General features: G+C 41.5%; 1 protein-coding gene across 2 annotated transcripts; it reads left to right on the top strand.

Moving 5' to 3' along the window:
• The first annotated feature begins 565 nt into the window (after positions 1-565).
• On the top strand, positions 566-16,914 carry MMADHC (metabolism of cobalamin associated D). Of its 2 annotated transcripts, none has more exons than XM_075180913.1 (8): positions 566-626; positions 3,582-3,624; positions 4,091-4,235; positions 5,278-5,495; positions 6,979-7,087; positions 9,234-9,364; positions 15,384-15,470; positions 16,454-16,914. In XM_075180913.1, the coding sequence occupies exons 2-8, from the start codon at positions 3,616-3,618 to the stop codon at positions 16,646-16,648; spliced, it is 894 nt and encodes a 297-aa protein (XP_075037014.1). In that variant the 5' UTR covers positions 566-626; positions 3,582-3,615; the 3' UTR covers positions 16,649-16,914. The 2 variants fall into 2 exon arrangements, with proteins under 2 accessions (XP_075037014.1, XP_075037015.1); XM_075180914.1 differs by having other exon boundaries at positions 580-671.
• Positions 16,915-18,962: the final 2,048 nt, after the last annotated feature.

Genomic DNA, 18,962 nt, shown 5'->3' on the forward strand with positions numbered 1-18,962 from the left:
CCTGGTCAAAAACGCCCAAAAATATCAGTGCTGGGATTATGTTTGACCACTAGGAATACTTGGCATCTACAGAAGCTGTTTAGAGGAGTGTTGGATATTACACAGAATTGTACGTTATGTGACATAATCACAATTATATGGGCCCTAATGCATAATGTACTGTTATTCTTATAACATGCCAGGACCTGGCACACTTCATACTAGTCAGACATGTTGTACATTCCTATTGATTACACAATATTAATATTGAATTAAGAATGACAACTTTATTAATATAACGGTGACGTTCTTCTCGTCTTGTGAAACGGAGTGAGAGACATGATACAAGCAGACCGGGGAGTATTGTTCTGTATTATTAGTATCTGTATCAGCGTGAGAGGAATCCTGTCACAATAATAACAAACATGACAAGGCGAACGGCTGTCTGTCTGTCTGTCCTCTATTGGGTCATCTACCTGTCAATCAAAAACTTTGTCCATTCACGTCCCGCGCTGCAATAGTTTCCGCGTTCTGAGCCAATCCGATGAGAGCTTACATCACTGAGACGGCTGGTTCTCTCCTCACCAATCAGAAGCGTTGTCTGGTGGGCCGGGCGCAGTCATCAGAGGACGCGGCTGTGAGGACAGGTAGGGGGGACCCTGCACCCCAAAGCTGCTGTACACCTGTCACATGTATGTTATATACCTCACTCCTCAATACTATGTATGTCTAGTGACTGTACGCTGCATATAGACACACACTGCTATTTATATATATATATATATATATATATATATACACACACACACACACACACACCCCCCCACCACCACCCCCCACCCCCCACCACCCCCCACCACCACCCAATACTGACTGTATGTGTAGTCCCTGCCCCATTGGAGCTTACAATCTAAATTCCCTTACATACACACACATAGACAGAGAGAGACTAGGGTCAATTTTGATAGCAGCCAATTAACCTACCAGTATGTTTTTGGACTGTGGGAGGAAACCGGAGCACCCGGAGGAAACTCACGCAAACACGGGGAGAACATCCAAACTCCACACAGATAAGGCCATGGCCATATTATATATCTTACATCCAAATACTGGCTGGCTGTATGTATGTGTCGTAGCTATACACTGCATAAAGACACACTGTTATATTATACTTTTATACCTTATATCCCGATACTGAGTGTATGTTTGTATATAGTGAATGTACACTGCTTATAGACACACACTGTCACATTACAGGTACACTTGCACAAAGTCAGGGATCTGGTAGGATTATATTCAGGTGTATGATTAACCAATCATGCCAAACAGGTGATAATGATCATTTTCATATGTAGGTTGATTAACAGTTGTGTAGGAGGCTTAAAACTGGGTGAGGAACAGCCAAACTGCTGCAAAGGTGAGGTTGTGGAAGACAGTTTCATGTCACAGGTCACACACCTTGGCAAGTCTGAGCACAGCAACAAGGTCTCTCCCAGGCAAAGATTTGAAAGCAAATCGGGGTTTTAAGATGTGCTGTTGAAAAAGCACAAAGAAACCGGCAATGTTGAGGACTCTAGACGCAGTGGTCGGCCAAGGAAACTTGGTGCATCAGATGAAATACACATCATGTTTACTTCCCTTCAAAAGCGGAAGATGTCCAGCAGTACCATCAGCTCAGAACTGGAAAAAAACAGTGGGACCCAGCTACACCCATGTACTGTTCGGAGAAGTCTGGCCAGAAGTGGTCTTCATGGAAGAATTTCAGCCAGAAAGCCATACCTTCAATGTTGAAACAAGGCCAAGCGACTCAACTATGCATAAAAATATAGTTTCATAACTGTTAAAATAAAATAGAGGATCTGATATTTTTAAATAGTCAATTTTATTAAGTTACGTGATCATAGACCATCTGACTAAGCAGATCACAATGGTAACAATAATACATTTGTTTATATGTTTTAAGCAATACTCTTGGCACCCTTACACAGAGGGGCATTTACACTGTTTGGATAACTATCAATTACGTACACCTCTACTCATAGGATGTGCCTCCTTAACCACAATGTGTTAAAATATGAAGCCTTGCCTTGGAGGTTTGGAAACACTGATTCTCTTTTCATTGGTCTTCAAAATAAGCACTAAGACAAAACAGTACGGGCTTGCAGAGCGTGCATTCCATGAAGCATGAAAGTCATAAACATTTTAATCTCTTGCAAAGCTTAATTTCATTAAAGCTGTAGCTTATGAATACAATCATGGCTGCTAGTCTCCACTTTGTAATCCAAACTGAATATTCAAACAATTCTACATCAATAGGAACTGGGGTACTGAAAAATGGCAGCAGGTGTTCTGGACTGATGAGTCAAAATTTGTAATATTTGGCTGTAACAGAAGGCAGTTTGTTCACTGAAGGGCTGGAGAGCGGCACAATAATGAGTGTCTGCAGGCAACAGTGAAGCATGGTGGAGGTTCTTTGCAAATTTGGGTCTGCATTTCAGCAAATGGAGTTGGGGATTTGGTCAGGATTAATGGTATCCTCAATACTGAGAAATACAGGCAGGTTCTTATCCATCATGCAGTACTATTAGGGAGACGTATGATTGGCTTCAACTTTATTCTGCAGCAGGACAATGACCCCAAACATACAGCCAATGTTTTTAAGAACTATCTTCACCCTAAAGAAGAGCAGGAAGTCCTGGAAGTGATGATATGGCCCCCACAGAGCCCTTATCTCAACATCATTGAGTATGTCTGGGTTTACATGACGTGACAGAAGGATTTGAGCAAGCTTACAAGCTTGGAGTTAGTTCTCCAAGATGTGTGGAACAACCTCCCTGACAAGTTTCTTCAAAAACTGTGCAAGTGTACCTAGAAGAATTGATGCTGTTTTGAAGGCAAAGGGTGGTCACACCAAATGTTGATTTGAAATATTACTACCCAATACTGGTTGTATGTCTGTCTCTAGTGACTGTACACTTACACCCCATTTCTGACTGTATGTCTGTCTGTATTGACTACACTGCACACCAATATTAATTGCAGATCAGTGTATGTCCCATCCAGCTAGCTAGGTTCATATGTGTGTGGGAAACTGCTAGAATGTACCTTGTGTATGCTGTATCACACGTGACTGGCATGTATGTGATGTCATATCTCACTAGCATTTCAACTGGTGTATGCTGTATCATGCCTGACCAGCAATTGTTTTTTATCCTATGTCATACTTCACTGGTCTGTATCTTGTATCTGACAGCAGAAACTTGGACGACTGTTAAGCGGTATCCTTGTACTTGCAAATAAAAATCATTTGGTTCTTCACTTAATCATCTCCAAAAATAAAAAGAATGATGTTGTAATTTGTATTGTTTAAAAAGCAAAACATTATTTATTTAAGTCCCAAGTGTTTTTTCGAATGGTAGTTTTTTGGTGCCTTTTGCAGTTGATACCAGACTGCTTGGCCCTACGCAGTTGAAGCTTTACGTTTAGCTATATGTGCACACCCTTAAGGATTCTTTCATGCAAGTCGCATTTTATAATTTAATTATTGCAGATATTGTGTGTGTTTATATACTTCCATATTTTTATTTTTTTTCTTGTTTTAGGTAAAGGAAATTAATCAGGAAAAATCACAATAGCATGGCTACTGTGAGTAATTTGAATTATTTCTGTATAACAATATTTGCAGGATGACTACATGGTATGTTAAAGGGGTTGATGGGAGGTGTGAAATGCGTGCAGTGCAAAATGCGTTGAATACTATTGAAACAAAGTAAAGTGGACAAACTTATATTATGGTTGTATAATTGACGTATTCCTGGGCTGCAGTGATTGCGCTGAATATCAACTGATTATGCTTGGTACTTGAACACATCTGCAGTATATTGTGTTGCACAAAGTTAGAGAGAAGTAGGAACAATTAGGAATACTTGTTGTTGAACTATGCCTCTCTTACATGTCTGTCAGTGTGTTCTAGACCACCTTTAAAGCCACGGCAATAAAAACCATAGCTACAAATGACTGTAACGTTACAGGCACTTCTCATTTTTAGTTTGTATTTGCCTTCTTAATGTTTAAAATTTCTTTAAATAATCTCCTAATTGATGTTTTCCAGGCGCTCTGTGGGAGAGCCAGGTTTGTCACCTACCTCCCCGGGTTCTGCTCACTTATCAGAAGGGTGAGAGGAACCCGAACTTTTTCCGCTGCAGGATCTTCAGGCTCTGATGAACCTTACATAGCCTCTACACCACCTGACTTGCGTAAGGGATCATGGTTAGAGCTTATGAGCAATGTTCGGACAGTGTAAAGTGTTTTCCAATATAGTGGCATTAGAGGAAGAAATGTCTTTGTTTGAAAACATTGTTCTGTGACCTGATACATTGTTGTGTAACCAGAGAGTTGCTTTTCCTGTGTGATTAGACCAATGTTTCTCAGACCTGGTACTCGGAACCCCTAACTGTGCAGGTTTTCCAGGTGAGGAGGGAAATAATTATACCACCTGTGGATCTGTTACAATGTGTCAGTCAGTAATGAATACACCTGTTCTAAACCAAGGAGATGTGGAAAACATGCACTGTTAGGGATCCTGAGGACCAGGTTTGAGAAACTATGGATTAGACATCCATTATGAATTCTCCACTAATAACGTGTCTTGTAAGAAGATGCTGGGAGATGAAGTATTCCTATTTGTGGTTAAATGGACAGATCGTATTGATGTCCTTGTTCTACAATTACTAGAATGTAGCCCAGAGAGATTTCGTTTCAGAAATACTACAAATCTGTTCTACAACGGGCACTAGAAACTGGCATAAATTGCATGTTTTTATTAAAATAAATGACATGTAGCTGTTTTTGCGCAAAAATCTATTGCTCTTCAAAAACAGTAAATTATATATACATTTGCAAATATAAAAGTTCATAGAAAGGCAGCACTAAGTACAAAACAATAAAGTGGCCGTGCACAGGTGCAAAATGAAGTATACAAACTCATCCAAGCTACCCTAGAAGGACAGACTAGCACCGGCTTACACTTATACTGCAATATTTTTTATTTCAACAAAGGCGTTGTGATGTCTGATACGCGACAATCTCTTCAGTCAGTGAGGTGCTCCTGATAAATGTTATTAGCGTGAAATAAATAAAATACTTGTATAACTTTTTATTTGATAATTTGCATTAGTGGCTAAAAATTGGAATGTAGAGACAAATAGTCACAATTAACCAATATGATGATCAGATATCTCCTGGTGGTCTGAGTCTGTGAAGTTATCCAGTGATTTAGAATTCCTCTTCTCTCCCCAGTCCCACGGACAGTTTGGCCAGATGAAATGATGGGACCTTTCGGTCCTCAGGACCGGCGCTTTCAACTACCTGGTAATGTTGGCTTCGATGCCCATGTTAATGGAGTGAACGCTCAGCGGACGATCCAAGGTCCTAAAAATTTACCAGACCTCTTAACCGAGCCAGCCGCCGGCGAAAGGCACGAGTTTGTGATGGCACAGTTTGTGAATGAATTTCAGGTAACGCACATTGTTCTGCATTACGTACTAACATGACAATTTCTGCAATGTGGGCAGTTTGCTACTTACTAATAGAGGAAGGACTGGTGGTTTCCCTGGGGATCTGCAGGCTGAGGATTCAGACAGGGTTAACTTTGTAAACCTTCACACACACACACACAGCACAGGAACGCAGTGGAAGCACCTGCCCTGATCAATTAAGGAATCAGTTAGAGCAGTGTTTTGATGGGAAGCTTAAGTAGCTGGGTTTAAGCTGTACATGTGAGAGTGGTGCCAACAAGTGGCCAGAGTCCAGTTCGGGATCTAATGTCCAGCGTTAGGGCTATGGGACCTTGTAAATATTTGAATATGTTTGGAATGATTGCTGAAGACACTGCAGAGGCTGCGTTATCCATCCTGACCAGAAAATAAACAGCAAAGTAGTTCAGCAAAACCTGTGTGAGGAGAGATACTTCCTTTAGAAGAGTATTCCCCAACATTTCTAGTCTCTGGCGGATCTGTCTTCTATTGAACTCTTGCAGGCATATTCAATTGGCTTCCGGGATCACGACTACGCGCGGCCGTGTACATAAAGTGCAATTACGGTACTGCCCCATAGGGTTGCAAAGGGAAATCTGCGGTGTTGCTGTATCGGGAAGGAGGCGGCCACGATCCCGGAAGCTAATTGAATATGCCCCTTACAACCTTATATGGTGTTTCCAGTAATCCTTTTACCTAGAAGATAGCACCCCTTTGAATTCTATTGACAAATTATATTTTTGACGGTCTCCTACACACCATTTATTTGTAGTCACCCCTCTGAATAATTCACGTCAAATCTCCCTTTTTTTAATGTTTTAAGAGCCTATCCTTGATTGACCAAACTTGTTGATCAAAAACGGAGCTGCCCCATATATGCTGGAACTCCATTATATAGCATTAATGGTAACACGCATCTCTCCCTCTTCCTGGAAATACAGCGATAAACCAGGGGAGGGTCTGAGAATTGAGTGAGCGCAGGTGGAGATATTAATGATTAGTGATGCAGGAAATCTGAAAGAGAATGGGTTTAGACCGTTCAGGTGGTGAATAGGTTAAGATGCATACACTCCTATTACTGGATATTGTCTGCATGGTTTTATTTTTATTTAATTGGTTTAAAACCACGAAACCTTTTACAAATATGCTCCTGTTCCCTGGTCACGGTGACTGCTGCATATTAGCAGCAGTTACCCTAAATACACAGACTGGATGTGCGTGAGTAACTGCTGCAACCACCCACACTGGGTACAGCTTTATAAATCATTCTATTTTATTTATTTACTTTAATTAAAGTAGTCCCACCACAAGTTATTTTGTGTAGTAAATATTCTTCTCCTGCAGACTGCTTTCTGCCCACATGTATTAGTTATTTGAATTTTTTGAAATGACGCTCAGTGAAGAACCCCGTTAAGATCCTTTTAAATCTCCAGATCATAAATTCCAAACCACTGTTTTCTTTTAGGGAAGTGAGGTTTCTCTTCAGCACCAGGAGATAAACAGCGTGGGGACGTACTTTGAGAACGCAAAAGTAGAATGTGCCGTCCAGTCGTGTCCAGAACTACTGAGAAGAGGTATCGGAGACCTGACACCATCTGATCCCTTTATATTGATCACCTTATGTTTATACTGAGCAGTTGTCCATATATATACACACTGAGAAGAGATACTGAGGATTACACAGAGCGAGGGGGCTGTACTGAACACTTGTCCCTTACATACGATATATCCCAATTATAATATTTACTTACTGTAGTGAAAGCTTTCTTGAAAATACCGAACTGGAGAATGATGATTTAATCTTCGCTCTAGGAATTGTGGATGGTGATATAAGCGTCAAACAAGGAGTCATTTACATCTACATTCCTAGGGAAAGATTAAATATTCATCCTCTTGTATTGTGGTGAAACGCAGGTTGTTACAAGGAATATCTTCTGTTTTTAACATGGCTTTTATTATATCAATTTCAGTGGAGAAATTTTTGGCTTCTTTTGGGCCACTGTAATCTCATCAGAGGCTATGATAAGATACCATTAATAACGGCTGCGTGTACTCTTATCAATTACCCGTAGCTCAAGTCCGTTTGTGCCTCCCTATATACTGAATGCAAATAAATTCTATGTACTGCATAGTACCATTTATTTCTATTATAAACTATTCTCTTTATTTACATCCTGCTCTGACACAGAGGGGTTAGGATAAACTATATGTAAGGGAGTCTCGGAGCATAGCAGAAAGGGAAGGGGGTCTGGGTTATTCTGCTGGCTGTAGTAAGGTAGACACACAAAGATAACAGGTGGGGCAGTTTGCTTGTCTTATTTCTTTGTTTTATCAAATTGCTCCATTTGTGCCAAAACAACAGACTGTCCTGGTCTGGATCCATCAGATTGTCAGGTTTGCTGGAGAATAGGTCCCTTGTTGACACCTAAGGCTGCTGACGGCTGCACACTATGTGCAGATCCGTTCAGCAGAGAGAGTTAGGGAGACAGCCCTGCCCGGCTGCTCTGATTGTGTCAATCAGAGCAGTTGATCCCCCCCCCCCCCCCCCACCCTCTGGATCCGCCACTGATCAGCAGCTAGTATCCTCTCTCTGATTGTTACAGTGGGGGATGAGTCTCTTGCTGCAGACATATTGGGCCTGATTCATTAAGGAAAGTTATTCAAAAAATTAAGTACGTTTTTCTCCTCGACAAAACCATGTTACAATGCAAATTAGTTCCTTCTTTTGCACATAAGTTAAATACTGGCTGTTTTTTCATGTAGGACACAAATACTTGATAGCTTTATTTGTACACTGAAATTTAAAGCTGATCTAGGACATGCCCTACCCCAACTATAAATCTGTCCCATATTTTAAATCCCCCCCCCCCCCCTCCAATGCAACATGGTTTTGTCAAGTTCAAAAGTTAATAATTTTTTTTTGCTTTACTTTCATTAATAAATCAGGCCCATTATTACTTTTTTTTAAATATGAATATATATAAATATACAATCTAAATTCGTCACCACACAGACTCACACACTAAGTTTATTTTACTTAATTTCTTCTTGATATAAAGCCAAGCAGTCCTTTCTCATTGTAGTCAAGGTGCTGGATATATATTAATATGAAAAACTAATATACTGACCAATATTATAAATTTATTTCCACAAAACATAGTGATAATAATCTTTTATGATTGATAAAATGAATGAAATGTCACAATTTTATCTTCACAAATGGCTCCCTCTGGTGGTGGACTGGGAGCACGGTTTCCTACAGATACTGTACTTGGTCTATTTAATGTAGGGCTCAACTTTGTGAACCACCCAGGATCTCTCACGGATGTGCAATTAATCCAGTGTTATAGGATTTCCCAGTCAGAGAGTGTTGAAAATTTTTATATTATGTGATTTTTATTAGAAAAAAATAAAAATGTTTCTGACCTGTTGTACCAATTACTTTAGATGGGCATATCGAGATATCTTTTTAAATGGATTAACAACCTCGGTATGGATTTGCTTAAGTACTCATTGGGATGGGAGAGGTTCTAGTTCAGAGTTTGACTTGTCTTATTTCAGTGTATCACTGTGATGTTGTATAGAAGATATTCCTGCATTAGCCTCACCCAGAGCAGCCCTGTAACACTAATATTTTTATTGACTGATGAGTACATTTACTGCTAAGTCCAAATTATCTAGTATTTCAAATGGAATAACATTTTTTTTTCTGGATCACAGATTTTTCAACGATGTTTCCTGAGCTTCCTAGCAACAAATTAATGGTCCTAACAGTGACACAGAAAACGGTGCACGATATGACCACTTGGAGTGAAGAGGTAGAAAATGAGAGGGACGTTCTGTTGGAAAAGGTGGGTGTTTGTTTCTCCTGTGTTATATCTGCTTGTTATTGACTTATGATTATGTTGTAGACTGTCCAGTTATCGTATATATGGGGCCTATTACTCTCTGTGTAGTGAGTAATTATATCCACAGTATAGACCTTCATCAGGATACAGCACAAACCAACCACTGCTGTCGGCCCATTTCCATCTGAAACGCACGGTTCTCGTCTGGTAACACTGATCCACCGGCCAAGTACTCTTATAAGTGTGTGAACGGGGTACTAAACCTAAAGTTTAATCAAGTGTGAAACAATAATTTTGTAACATCCACAAACAGATTAGTAATGCTGACCATTTATTGGCCAATTCTTTTACTCATTTCAAGTTCCAGTATCCTCTTCCAGTTTAGTCATATTGGAGAAGATCTGGACCTGGATTTGGTGCAGCCGGATCACATCAGGGGGTAAATGTATGAACGTGCGGGTTCTTCAACACCCGCGTGTTCGGCGATTAAATTTCATGCGGCGCTGCATTGTAAAGGGAAACTTCCCTTTATAATGCAGCGCCGCTTGAAATTTAATCGCCGAACACGCGGGTGTTGAAGAACCCGCACGTTCATACATTTACCCCCAGGTCTTAAGCTGGGGACACACTACACGGTTTTCGTCCAATAATCAGCTCAATCAGCCGACATACGACCGCTCGTTCAAAAGTCGGGTCAGTGTGTGTAGTGACGCGATGGTCGAAAGTCTGCCCAAATGGACGATTGTCGCCTCGTTTGGTTGGTCGTACCGTTTAATATTTTCCGACCGATCCACGACAATCCTCCGATACTTCCTCGACCTGGGGGGCGTGTGTATGTAAATGTTTTGATGTCTGTACCAGTCCCACGTGGTGCGGAATCCGCATATCACTGACTAGTGTTTTGTATCGATGTATATTGCACCTGTCTGGCTGCAGACCATTACACTTGTATAAAGCACGTGTATTATTACCCTTTGCGTCTATGTTCGCAATGTATTCATATTTACTCTTTATACACTTATACCTTTATAACCTATTAAAGTTATATTAACCTTTATTAACTTATAATTGTGAAGTACCCAGAATAAACCACACAGTGTTCAAGCAACATTTTTATTGCAGGAAAAACGTACAAACATTTTAACACACACAGCTGTCAGAAAGATCCGCATGAGAAGTGAGCGCGCCCAAACCAATCAGACCGCAGAGTATTATTTTTAGTATTTAGTATTTTTAAAGGTGCTACTGGTTTGTGGCAGAACAGGTCTTGATGTCGCTTGGGTTTCTATTCCCTTTGATTTCTTTATCTACGATACAAGGAAATAAAAAAATGTTTTACCATTTAACTTCTATATCTGTAATTTATATTCAACGACAGAAATACTCTCATTTTCTCACCTTTCACACTGCTCGAGACCAGTTTATATTTTGGTCCCTGTGGCCAAATCGTAATAATAGCAGGCTTAGCCTAAATACATTCTGGAAAACAGTCGCCATTTTGGTTATTATAACCGTACAGGTATGTGCCCAAAGCATTTAGTTGTCTACACATGTTCACTGAAATACCTTCGTGTAGAACTTCTTTAGTATATTTTTCTTTTTAATTTTTTTCTTGTTTGCTAACAGGTGTAACATTAGTGGTATCAGTGGTATCTAAACAGGTCTTCTTACCGTTAATTCTTCCTTCTGACATAAAAAAATTAGTTTACATTGCTTTATGTGACGCTAGAATGAAATAAAGTCCTTCTAACAGGTACACTACATGTGCTACTGACCTTTTTTAATGTCGTCGTCGTCCTGGTCCAGTACTTTGACCATCATCTCCGCCTCTCTTGGGCTCATTGGATTTTCTGTTTGCTCTTCTTGAGTATCTCCACCCCCCACCTTAACTTTTCCAGCATTTTTTGGCCCTTCCAGCACCATCTCTGACTCTATCTCCATCTCCGTCTCTGTCTCCATAGCTGCAACCCCCACTGACACCTTCTCCTCACCCACAACCCCCACTGACACCTTCTCCTCACCTGCAACCCCCACTGTCACCTTCTCCTCACCTGCAACCCCCACTGACACCTTCTCCTCACCTGCAACCCCCACTGTCACCTTCTCCTCACCTGCAACCCCCACTGTCACCTTCTCCTCACCTGCAACCCCCACTGTCACCTTCTCCTCACCTGCAACCCCCACTGTCACCTTCTCCTCACCCGCAACCCCCACTGACACCTTCTCCTCACCCGCAACCCCCACTGACACCTTCTCCTCACCCGCAACCCCCACTGACACCTTCTCCTCACCCGCAACCCCCACTGACACCTTCTCCTCACCAGCAACCCCCACTGACACCTTCTCCTCACCAGCAACCCCCACTGACACCTTCTCCTCACCAGCAACCCCCACTGACACCTTCTCCTCACCAGCAACCCCCACTGACACCTTCTCCTCACCTGCAACCCCCACTGACACCTTCTCCTCACCTGCAACCCCCACTGACACCTTCTCCTCACCTGCAACCCCCACTGACACCTTCTCCTCACCCGCAACCCCCACTGTCACCTTATCCTCACCCGCAACCCCCACTGTCACCTTATCCTCACCCGCAACCCCCACTGACACCTTATCCTCACCCGCAACCCCCACTGACACCTTATCCTCACCCGCAACCCCCACTGACACCTTATCCTCACCCGCAACCCCCACTGACACCTTCTCCTCACCCGCAACCCCCACTGACACCTTCTCCTCACCCGCAACCCCCACTGACACTTTCTCACACGCCATCTTCTGACGCTCCTCGGCGCCAAACAGGTTCCTCTGTCATTTTATACACTCAGACATGGGTGTTTGTTTCTGCTGTGGACCAATCAGCGACGATGCACGCCGAGAATGGAGCATTCCATTACATACGAAGGGATTTTATTATTAGGGAATATTCATTGCATTGCACTTTAGCAGTTAAATGTTTTTCTAAATTTAATGTATATTACTAAACTTCTATTTTGGAGAAATGAATGAAGAGACAGTGTAGCCTTCTCTTTTTGCAGCTTTGGGTGTTCACTATAGCGAAAGCTCTGCCCCTTTATGCTAATGTCTTTGGTATCTCGTTACATTTCCCGCAAATGTCGCTGCAGTGTGTACGAAATTAAAATCATTGCTCACGTCAACATGGCTGTAAAAAGTCGCTAAAGGGACCTCCGGTCTTCCCTTTATCGTCCTAAACAAGGTTAGTGTGTATGCAGTACATGGACCGAGCGATCAGACCATCGATCGTATGTAAAATCGCTCGGCATAAAAAGTTGGTCGCAATTTCTGTAGTGTGTACCCAGCTTTAGTGTGGTTAGACGATGACCACAAACACAGGATAATAGCTTCACTTACCTACATTCTAATGATCAGATCAGTTGTGATGAGATTATTACCAGACACTAGCTGCCATATCTCTACATGCCCTAATAGCCTTAACAGAACTGGAGGTGTTTAACATTGAATTTCATTGCATCAGTTATTTTACTTCTCAAAATGAGACGTCACTGCAGTGATTTTCCAATAAGTTTATTAACATGAGGTATGTGGTGTCAGGAGAAACAACTTCCCCGTAGACTGCAGCTTGCCACAGAGATCTGTAGTTCTGGTAAGTTTCTGAATCCTGCACGTATACATTTTGTCAGTGTTATTGGTAGTTTATTTTGTCTGCATTTTAGGTTTAGTCATTCTTAAAAGCCTGACAATTTTATGTAATTTATGGCAAAAAGAGTAAAATATGTCTCGGAAATGACTCTGCTCACGTCTGGACATCATGTTGTCAAAATACACCTTCCAGGTGCACCTAGATGTACAACTGGGTGACATTGAAGTCCCTGGTTCCTAGTTAATTCATAGGCTGCATTCTACTGTAGTTAAAAGTGCAAAATATACTTTAGGTTCTGTTTTCAAATAGGATATTCTAACTGTAAGCGCTTGTGTGAAACTACAAGTCCCAGCATACCCTTTCAGCAATAAGCTGCTATATATTGGCAAAGCATGCTGGGACTAATAGTTTCACAACACCTGGAGTGTCACAGGTTAGCCAAGCCTGCCCTAGTAGATTGTATTTCTGCTGATCCTTCCTTTATCATCAGACCAGCCGGCTGCCTCTTCAGGGTCATCGCTTGTAGTCATTATTCCTTTGCAGATATTTAGGACACTAAGTATAGTGACAAAAAAATGCAGACTACTATAAGCCAGACACAGAGGAAATACAGACTTGCCATAAACATGTCTGATATAAATTTCTACTGGAGAAAATGCCGCCAGCGGGATTCTCGTCTCTTAAAATGGCCACTGTCAGATTGCTGGATTTAAGGGGGCGATAGCAGGACCCGCCATCTGTATAATCTGTTAGGGTTAGGATTAGGGATTCCAGATTATACAGATGGCGGCTCCTGCCATTGCCCCTCTAAAACCAGCAATCTGACAATAGCCATTTAAAGAGACGAGAATCTCACTTTTTCCATTACACTGGGCTTTGTAATGTGCTGAATTACACTAATAAGAAACAATTCTGCATCATCAGCATGAACATGAAATCCTTGGATCAAGCCCCTATTGTGTCAGTGGCGACTTGTCTCAAGGGCTTCTTCTGGTCTGTTGCGTTTAGCTGTTGTAATGTGGTCTAATTATGCATTAATTGTCCTATTCCTCCACTCGCCACTTCCCTGTCAGCCCCAATCTGACCGGAGAGGGTGTCTGCTTGTTACATGTGACCTCTGCAGCCAGGATTCCTGGAGCTGGTCTCAGATACAGCAGTGATTTATAAAGGAGGATGTTTGTTACCAAATAATGGGGTTTTGTTCACATACTGCCGAACCTGCTGTACAAATCAGACGTGTGGATCTGTGTATTCTGTGACTGTCAGCTCTGTACACTGTTCTAGATATTGGCAGTAAAACAATACGTTTCCATGTGTTCTTCCACTAATAACTAATAGGAGGTCCAGTGTGTTTTGGACATAGTCTGTGTCCCCTGCTCCCCTCACCGCCCTCTCGTTGAAGCAGCCTGAAAGGATTATTCCGTCCAAAACGGAAATCTCGTTGACCTATGTTACTTACCTGTACCCCCCCCCTAATACGCTGGGTCCCACGTTACCTCCAGTGGTTCTAGATCCTCTCTCCTGCTTGTGCTGGGCTTTCATGAAGATGGATGGATGGATGGATGGACGGCCTCCTCAGTGGCGTCTCTGCTTCCGAGTGAATTCATTGTCAATTCACTGTAATTATTGGTTCATCGGTGGCACGAAGGCGTCCTCTCTGTAAAGGTCAGAACATCGCCTGTATCTGACATCAGATAAATGGAATTCATGGTTGGAAATTAGCGTACTTTTTAGGTTGTCAGCTGACTTAAGTATAACAAAGGGTTTGGATTTGTAAGGTACTCCACATATGTCTGGTAAGATATAAGGTTACAGGCAGTACCCCCTAAATTAATTGTCTAATTAATATCAACTTTCCCACCCCCATAACTGCAGTGAGTTACATTTATATAGACAATATTTAGGTCAGTGTTTGTTGTTTTACATTCTGTAAAATGTAACCGGATAATATTTGAGATATTGTGCATAATAAAACAAAGCTGTAACAGAATAATATAAATAAACATGAGCCAGGGTGTTACATATTGACAGGATGTGTATTCCAGGCCAATCACATTTGCCTCTATCCATTACTCAGAATTCCGCCGACCCATATGTAACATTGTTGTGACATCTCTTCCTACCTCCTCCAGTACAACCACAATCTGGGAGCTTGTCCAGAAATCTGTTGTGAATTCAGGTTGTATGATTAGATATAATCATGTCAGTGTTCTTGTAAATGTCTAATTAGCCAGCACTGTAGGTGCTCTTACTTTGTACTTTCTGGAGATAATGTTTCCTGTGTAAACCTGGCAGATGTAAAATCATCTCATTATGTCTGTATTTGTGTTGGCTGCATTTACATGTTCAATATTAATGTACATTTCTGTAGGGTTAATTTTAACTTTATTTGTCTTCCAGTTCATTAATGGTGCCAAAGAAATTTGTTACGCCCTCCGGTCAGAAGGCTACTGGGCCGATTTTATAGACCCATCATCGGGACTAGCAGTAAGTGACTGGGGCAGTGCTCCCGGGGGAAATGTTATGTAGTAACGAGCCTAATTGTTTTCATAGATCCCAGAGGTGGATGAATCTGTAAAACATAAGTTGTCTCCTGGGTCACAGACAACCTTTTTATATTTAATGATAGTGTCACTAAATGAGTCAGTATTTTCACAATCTACACACGGTTTTAACCATTTATGCACTGTGGTTAATTCAGTAATGTTCTATCACTTCTCAATGAGTCTTCATGACCCCATGAAATGAAACCCTATGATTATTAGTTGTGACTGCTCAACTATCCCCATTACCATTGATGTTTCCAGATGGCTTTACCATCCCGTCTGTGAGGACATGACCGGGCTACTGGATGGGAATCCACTTACGATCATTAGTGACATAATAACAGCAGCCAGAATAAGTCCACTTGGTAGACACAATAACTACTGAGCTGTAACTTGAAAGGGTCAACTTAAAACATTAACATTTCACTTTATTTTAGTATCTGTCCTTAGGAGCCCTTGTGTATGTAATAAAAATGCTCTTCCCGGGTATGTACGTAGCCAACTGAGTGATGGCATATTATGGGTCAGAGTCAATAAGCCGCGAGATACCGCCGGACATGGCCTCGATGTCTGGCTGCGCATCTTCCAGGTTAATACGGTACAGAAATCTTGGCTCGTTTTTCGCCGAATCTCTGAGACGCGAAGGAAAATGAGCAAAGATTTCTGTAAAATCTCTGGCTGTTCCACAGACACATCGCATCCCCTTGCGCTGAATTGAATTTGCCCCTATGAGTGGTAGAATCATGTTGTAGAATTGTCCTTCCTGTTGTGTGCCATGTTTTGTGTGGATAATGTTAAGTAGTATGAGTGGTTTAGTGACATTAAGGTGTCCTTCCTGTGGATTGTGTAGTATATTGGAGTATAGTTCAGCATGATATCACTGTTGTAAATTAAGTCTGTGTATGTTTTTTTTTTTTTAATTAGTTCTTTGGGCCTTACACAAACAACACGCTCTTTGAAACAGATGAGCGTTATCGGCACCTTGGATTTCGAGTGGAGGACTTGGGCTGCTGTAAAGTGATTCGTCACAACGTCTGGGGAACAAACGTCGTCGTAGGGAGTATTTTTACCAATGCTTCAGAGGATAGCGCCATCATGAGGAAGTTAGGGGAACGCTAGCGGTCGCTGTGGAGCTTTGCTGCTCAGTCATTACCTCCTACGTATACTTGATTCTTTTATCGGCCTGCCCCTTGGCGATGGACACGTTACTTCAAACAATAAACTCTGCCACTGTATTTAAATACTATGAAAGCAAAATTTATTTATGAAAACCAGGACAACCAATTAAATAATGAGACAGGTTAAAGTTTTCTTTGAGACACACGTGGCTATTGTGCATGGTTTCAGGAGACATAAAAACCATTAAATTAGTATTTTACAAATGACACGGCAGGTTTTTTTGTGTATTGTGACTCTTAATATGATCTGAAATTGCATAAAGATGTGTTGTGATACGGAAGAATTCACGTTACATCTGTTGATTGTTACATCATTTCCTTGTGATTCTGATTTATTTGCTTTACTTATCTGATTGATAATCAGGGAGATGTATTATTACTAACGCAGACCTTCCAACATTTCCGAGAACATTCAGGACCCCTTTGGCTGAGGTTTTGGTTTACTATTAAGCTGTTTTTTTAATGTAAACTAGATGAAAAAAAATAAGTGATAGAGGTGTTAGTAAGACCTCACATAGGGAAAAATACTGCACAGATCGTGCTTTGTTAAACCCTGTCGCTCCTCCAGTCAGCCTAGTTCAGCGCTGCACGCACTGCCATCATCCGGTTTACACAGGGGCCCCACTGAGATGAGCATTTATTTAGGGGCCCAGATGGATGAACTGCTGCTTTATACAGTCCTCGGTGAGTCCTCTGCTCTGACACAGATGAGAACAACGCCTGCAGTGTGTGTTATTGAACTGTCTGCACGGCCCTTCCACTCATCGCTCTCCAGGGGCAGGTTGGACCAGGGAGCAGCAAAACATTTGTCCACTGATATGGTCCTATATTAGACTGCCAAGGGCAGGTCTTGATTGCCTCACACCTCACCCCCCCATGTGCAGAGGGCCCTCTGCATAGATAAGCATCCTGACCCCCTCCTCCATTGGACGCCAAAGAAAAAGGAAGAGATTGTGGAGTTTTTCTCGATATAGAACTTCTGCAGTTTCGAAATGTTGGAATAAATGACTCTTGGTTTAGCAACAAGAAAAGTGCACAGGAATAATTCCTTCCATTGTTTTGCAGGGCACGCAGCAATCAGCGATGTCCATGTATATTCCGATTCCATATATTTATTACCAGTTATATATATATATATATATAGCGCCTACTCAGTATACTACACTTTATAGAACATATTTCATCATTCACATCAGCCCCTGGCCCAGTGAAGCTTATAAACTATATTCCCGAAACCTCTTAACTTACCAATAAGTCTTGTTGTGTAGGCAGAAACACACACAAACACGGGGAGAACATACAAACTCCACACAGATGGGGCTTGGTCAGAATATAACCCATGACCCCAGCACTGTGAGGCACAATGCTAACCAATGTGCTCCTTTTGTGTTTGTACTTAGTGGTGATAATTAAAAAGCCACTGATCTGCACTAAGTTTAGAGCAGAGGACACATATTTTCTTCATAGTGCCACAAAGATACTTCTACATTAATGTGAGAGGTTCCTTATCCTAAGTTATCAGTTTCTGTACGTTCATAACCAAACTGTTCAAAGGGGTTCTCCATGGCGGCGGTCCTGGGCATGGACAGCAGAGTTAGGTCAGGGGAATTACTCTAATGTGGATACTTTGTCCTGTAACAATTAACTAAAAGTACTGTGACCATCCTGTGCTACATATATAGTTCTCTGGATATTGTAATATATGAAGACTTCACTAATCAAGATCTAAATCCTTGCTGTTTGGTAATATTAGATTGCAAAATGTAAAATCTCAAAGTCCAGGTGGGGATTTGCGGTATAAATTGTACTTTTATTTACTCTGGTTTATTTTATATCTTACATAGAGTTAGTCACCAGGATGTTAAATTACTTTAAGTAATATCTATTCATACAGTTCGCTGAGATAAGAACACAGGAGAGAAACAGGCGTCATTCAGGGGACTGCGAGCTGTAAGAGAGCCATTATTTCCCCTCTCTATAGTCTGGAATAAAAAGGAATCTTGTGAAATAAGGTCAAAGTTCCTTTTCCAGAGAGAGAGCGCTTCCTTTCTTGTCTGCCATCTTGATTTCCAGCTCCTATTATTTTTTGTTAATAATTGAGGTGTCATTCAACACGAGAGGTCTCCGCAGTAAGGCTCTAAGTCACATGCTTGTAATTTTAGACTAACTGACCCACGACGGGTGAGGTCTCGCAGTAGATCCATCACTGAGAAGGCTGCTGTGGTTACAGTATGCTGTTCTGAAGTGGGAAAAAT

Source organism: Mixophyes fleayi, chromosome 7 (genome assembly GCF_038048845.1).
Source record: "Mixophyes fleayi isolate aMixFle1 chromosome 7, aMixFle1.hap1, whole genome shotgun sequence".
Classification (NCBI taxonomy): Eukaryota; Metazoa; Chordata; class Amphibia; order Anura; family Limnodynastidae; genus Mixophyes; species Mixophyes fleayi.

What these genes read in the sequence shown, in the direction of transcription:
- MMADHC (XM_075180913.1), top strand. An exon ending in AGTTTGTGAATGAATTTCAG is followed by an intron (nt 5,496 to 6,978) that starts GTAACGCACATT and finishes GTTTTCTTTTAG; the next exon opens with GGAAGTGAGGTTTCTCTTCA. An exon ending in GGGACGTTCTGTTGGAAAAG is followed by an intron (nt 9,365 to 15,383) that starts GTGGGTGTTTGT and finishes TTTGTCTTCCAG; the next exon opens with TTCATTAATGGTGCCAAAGA.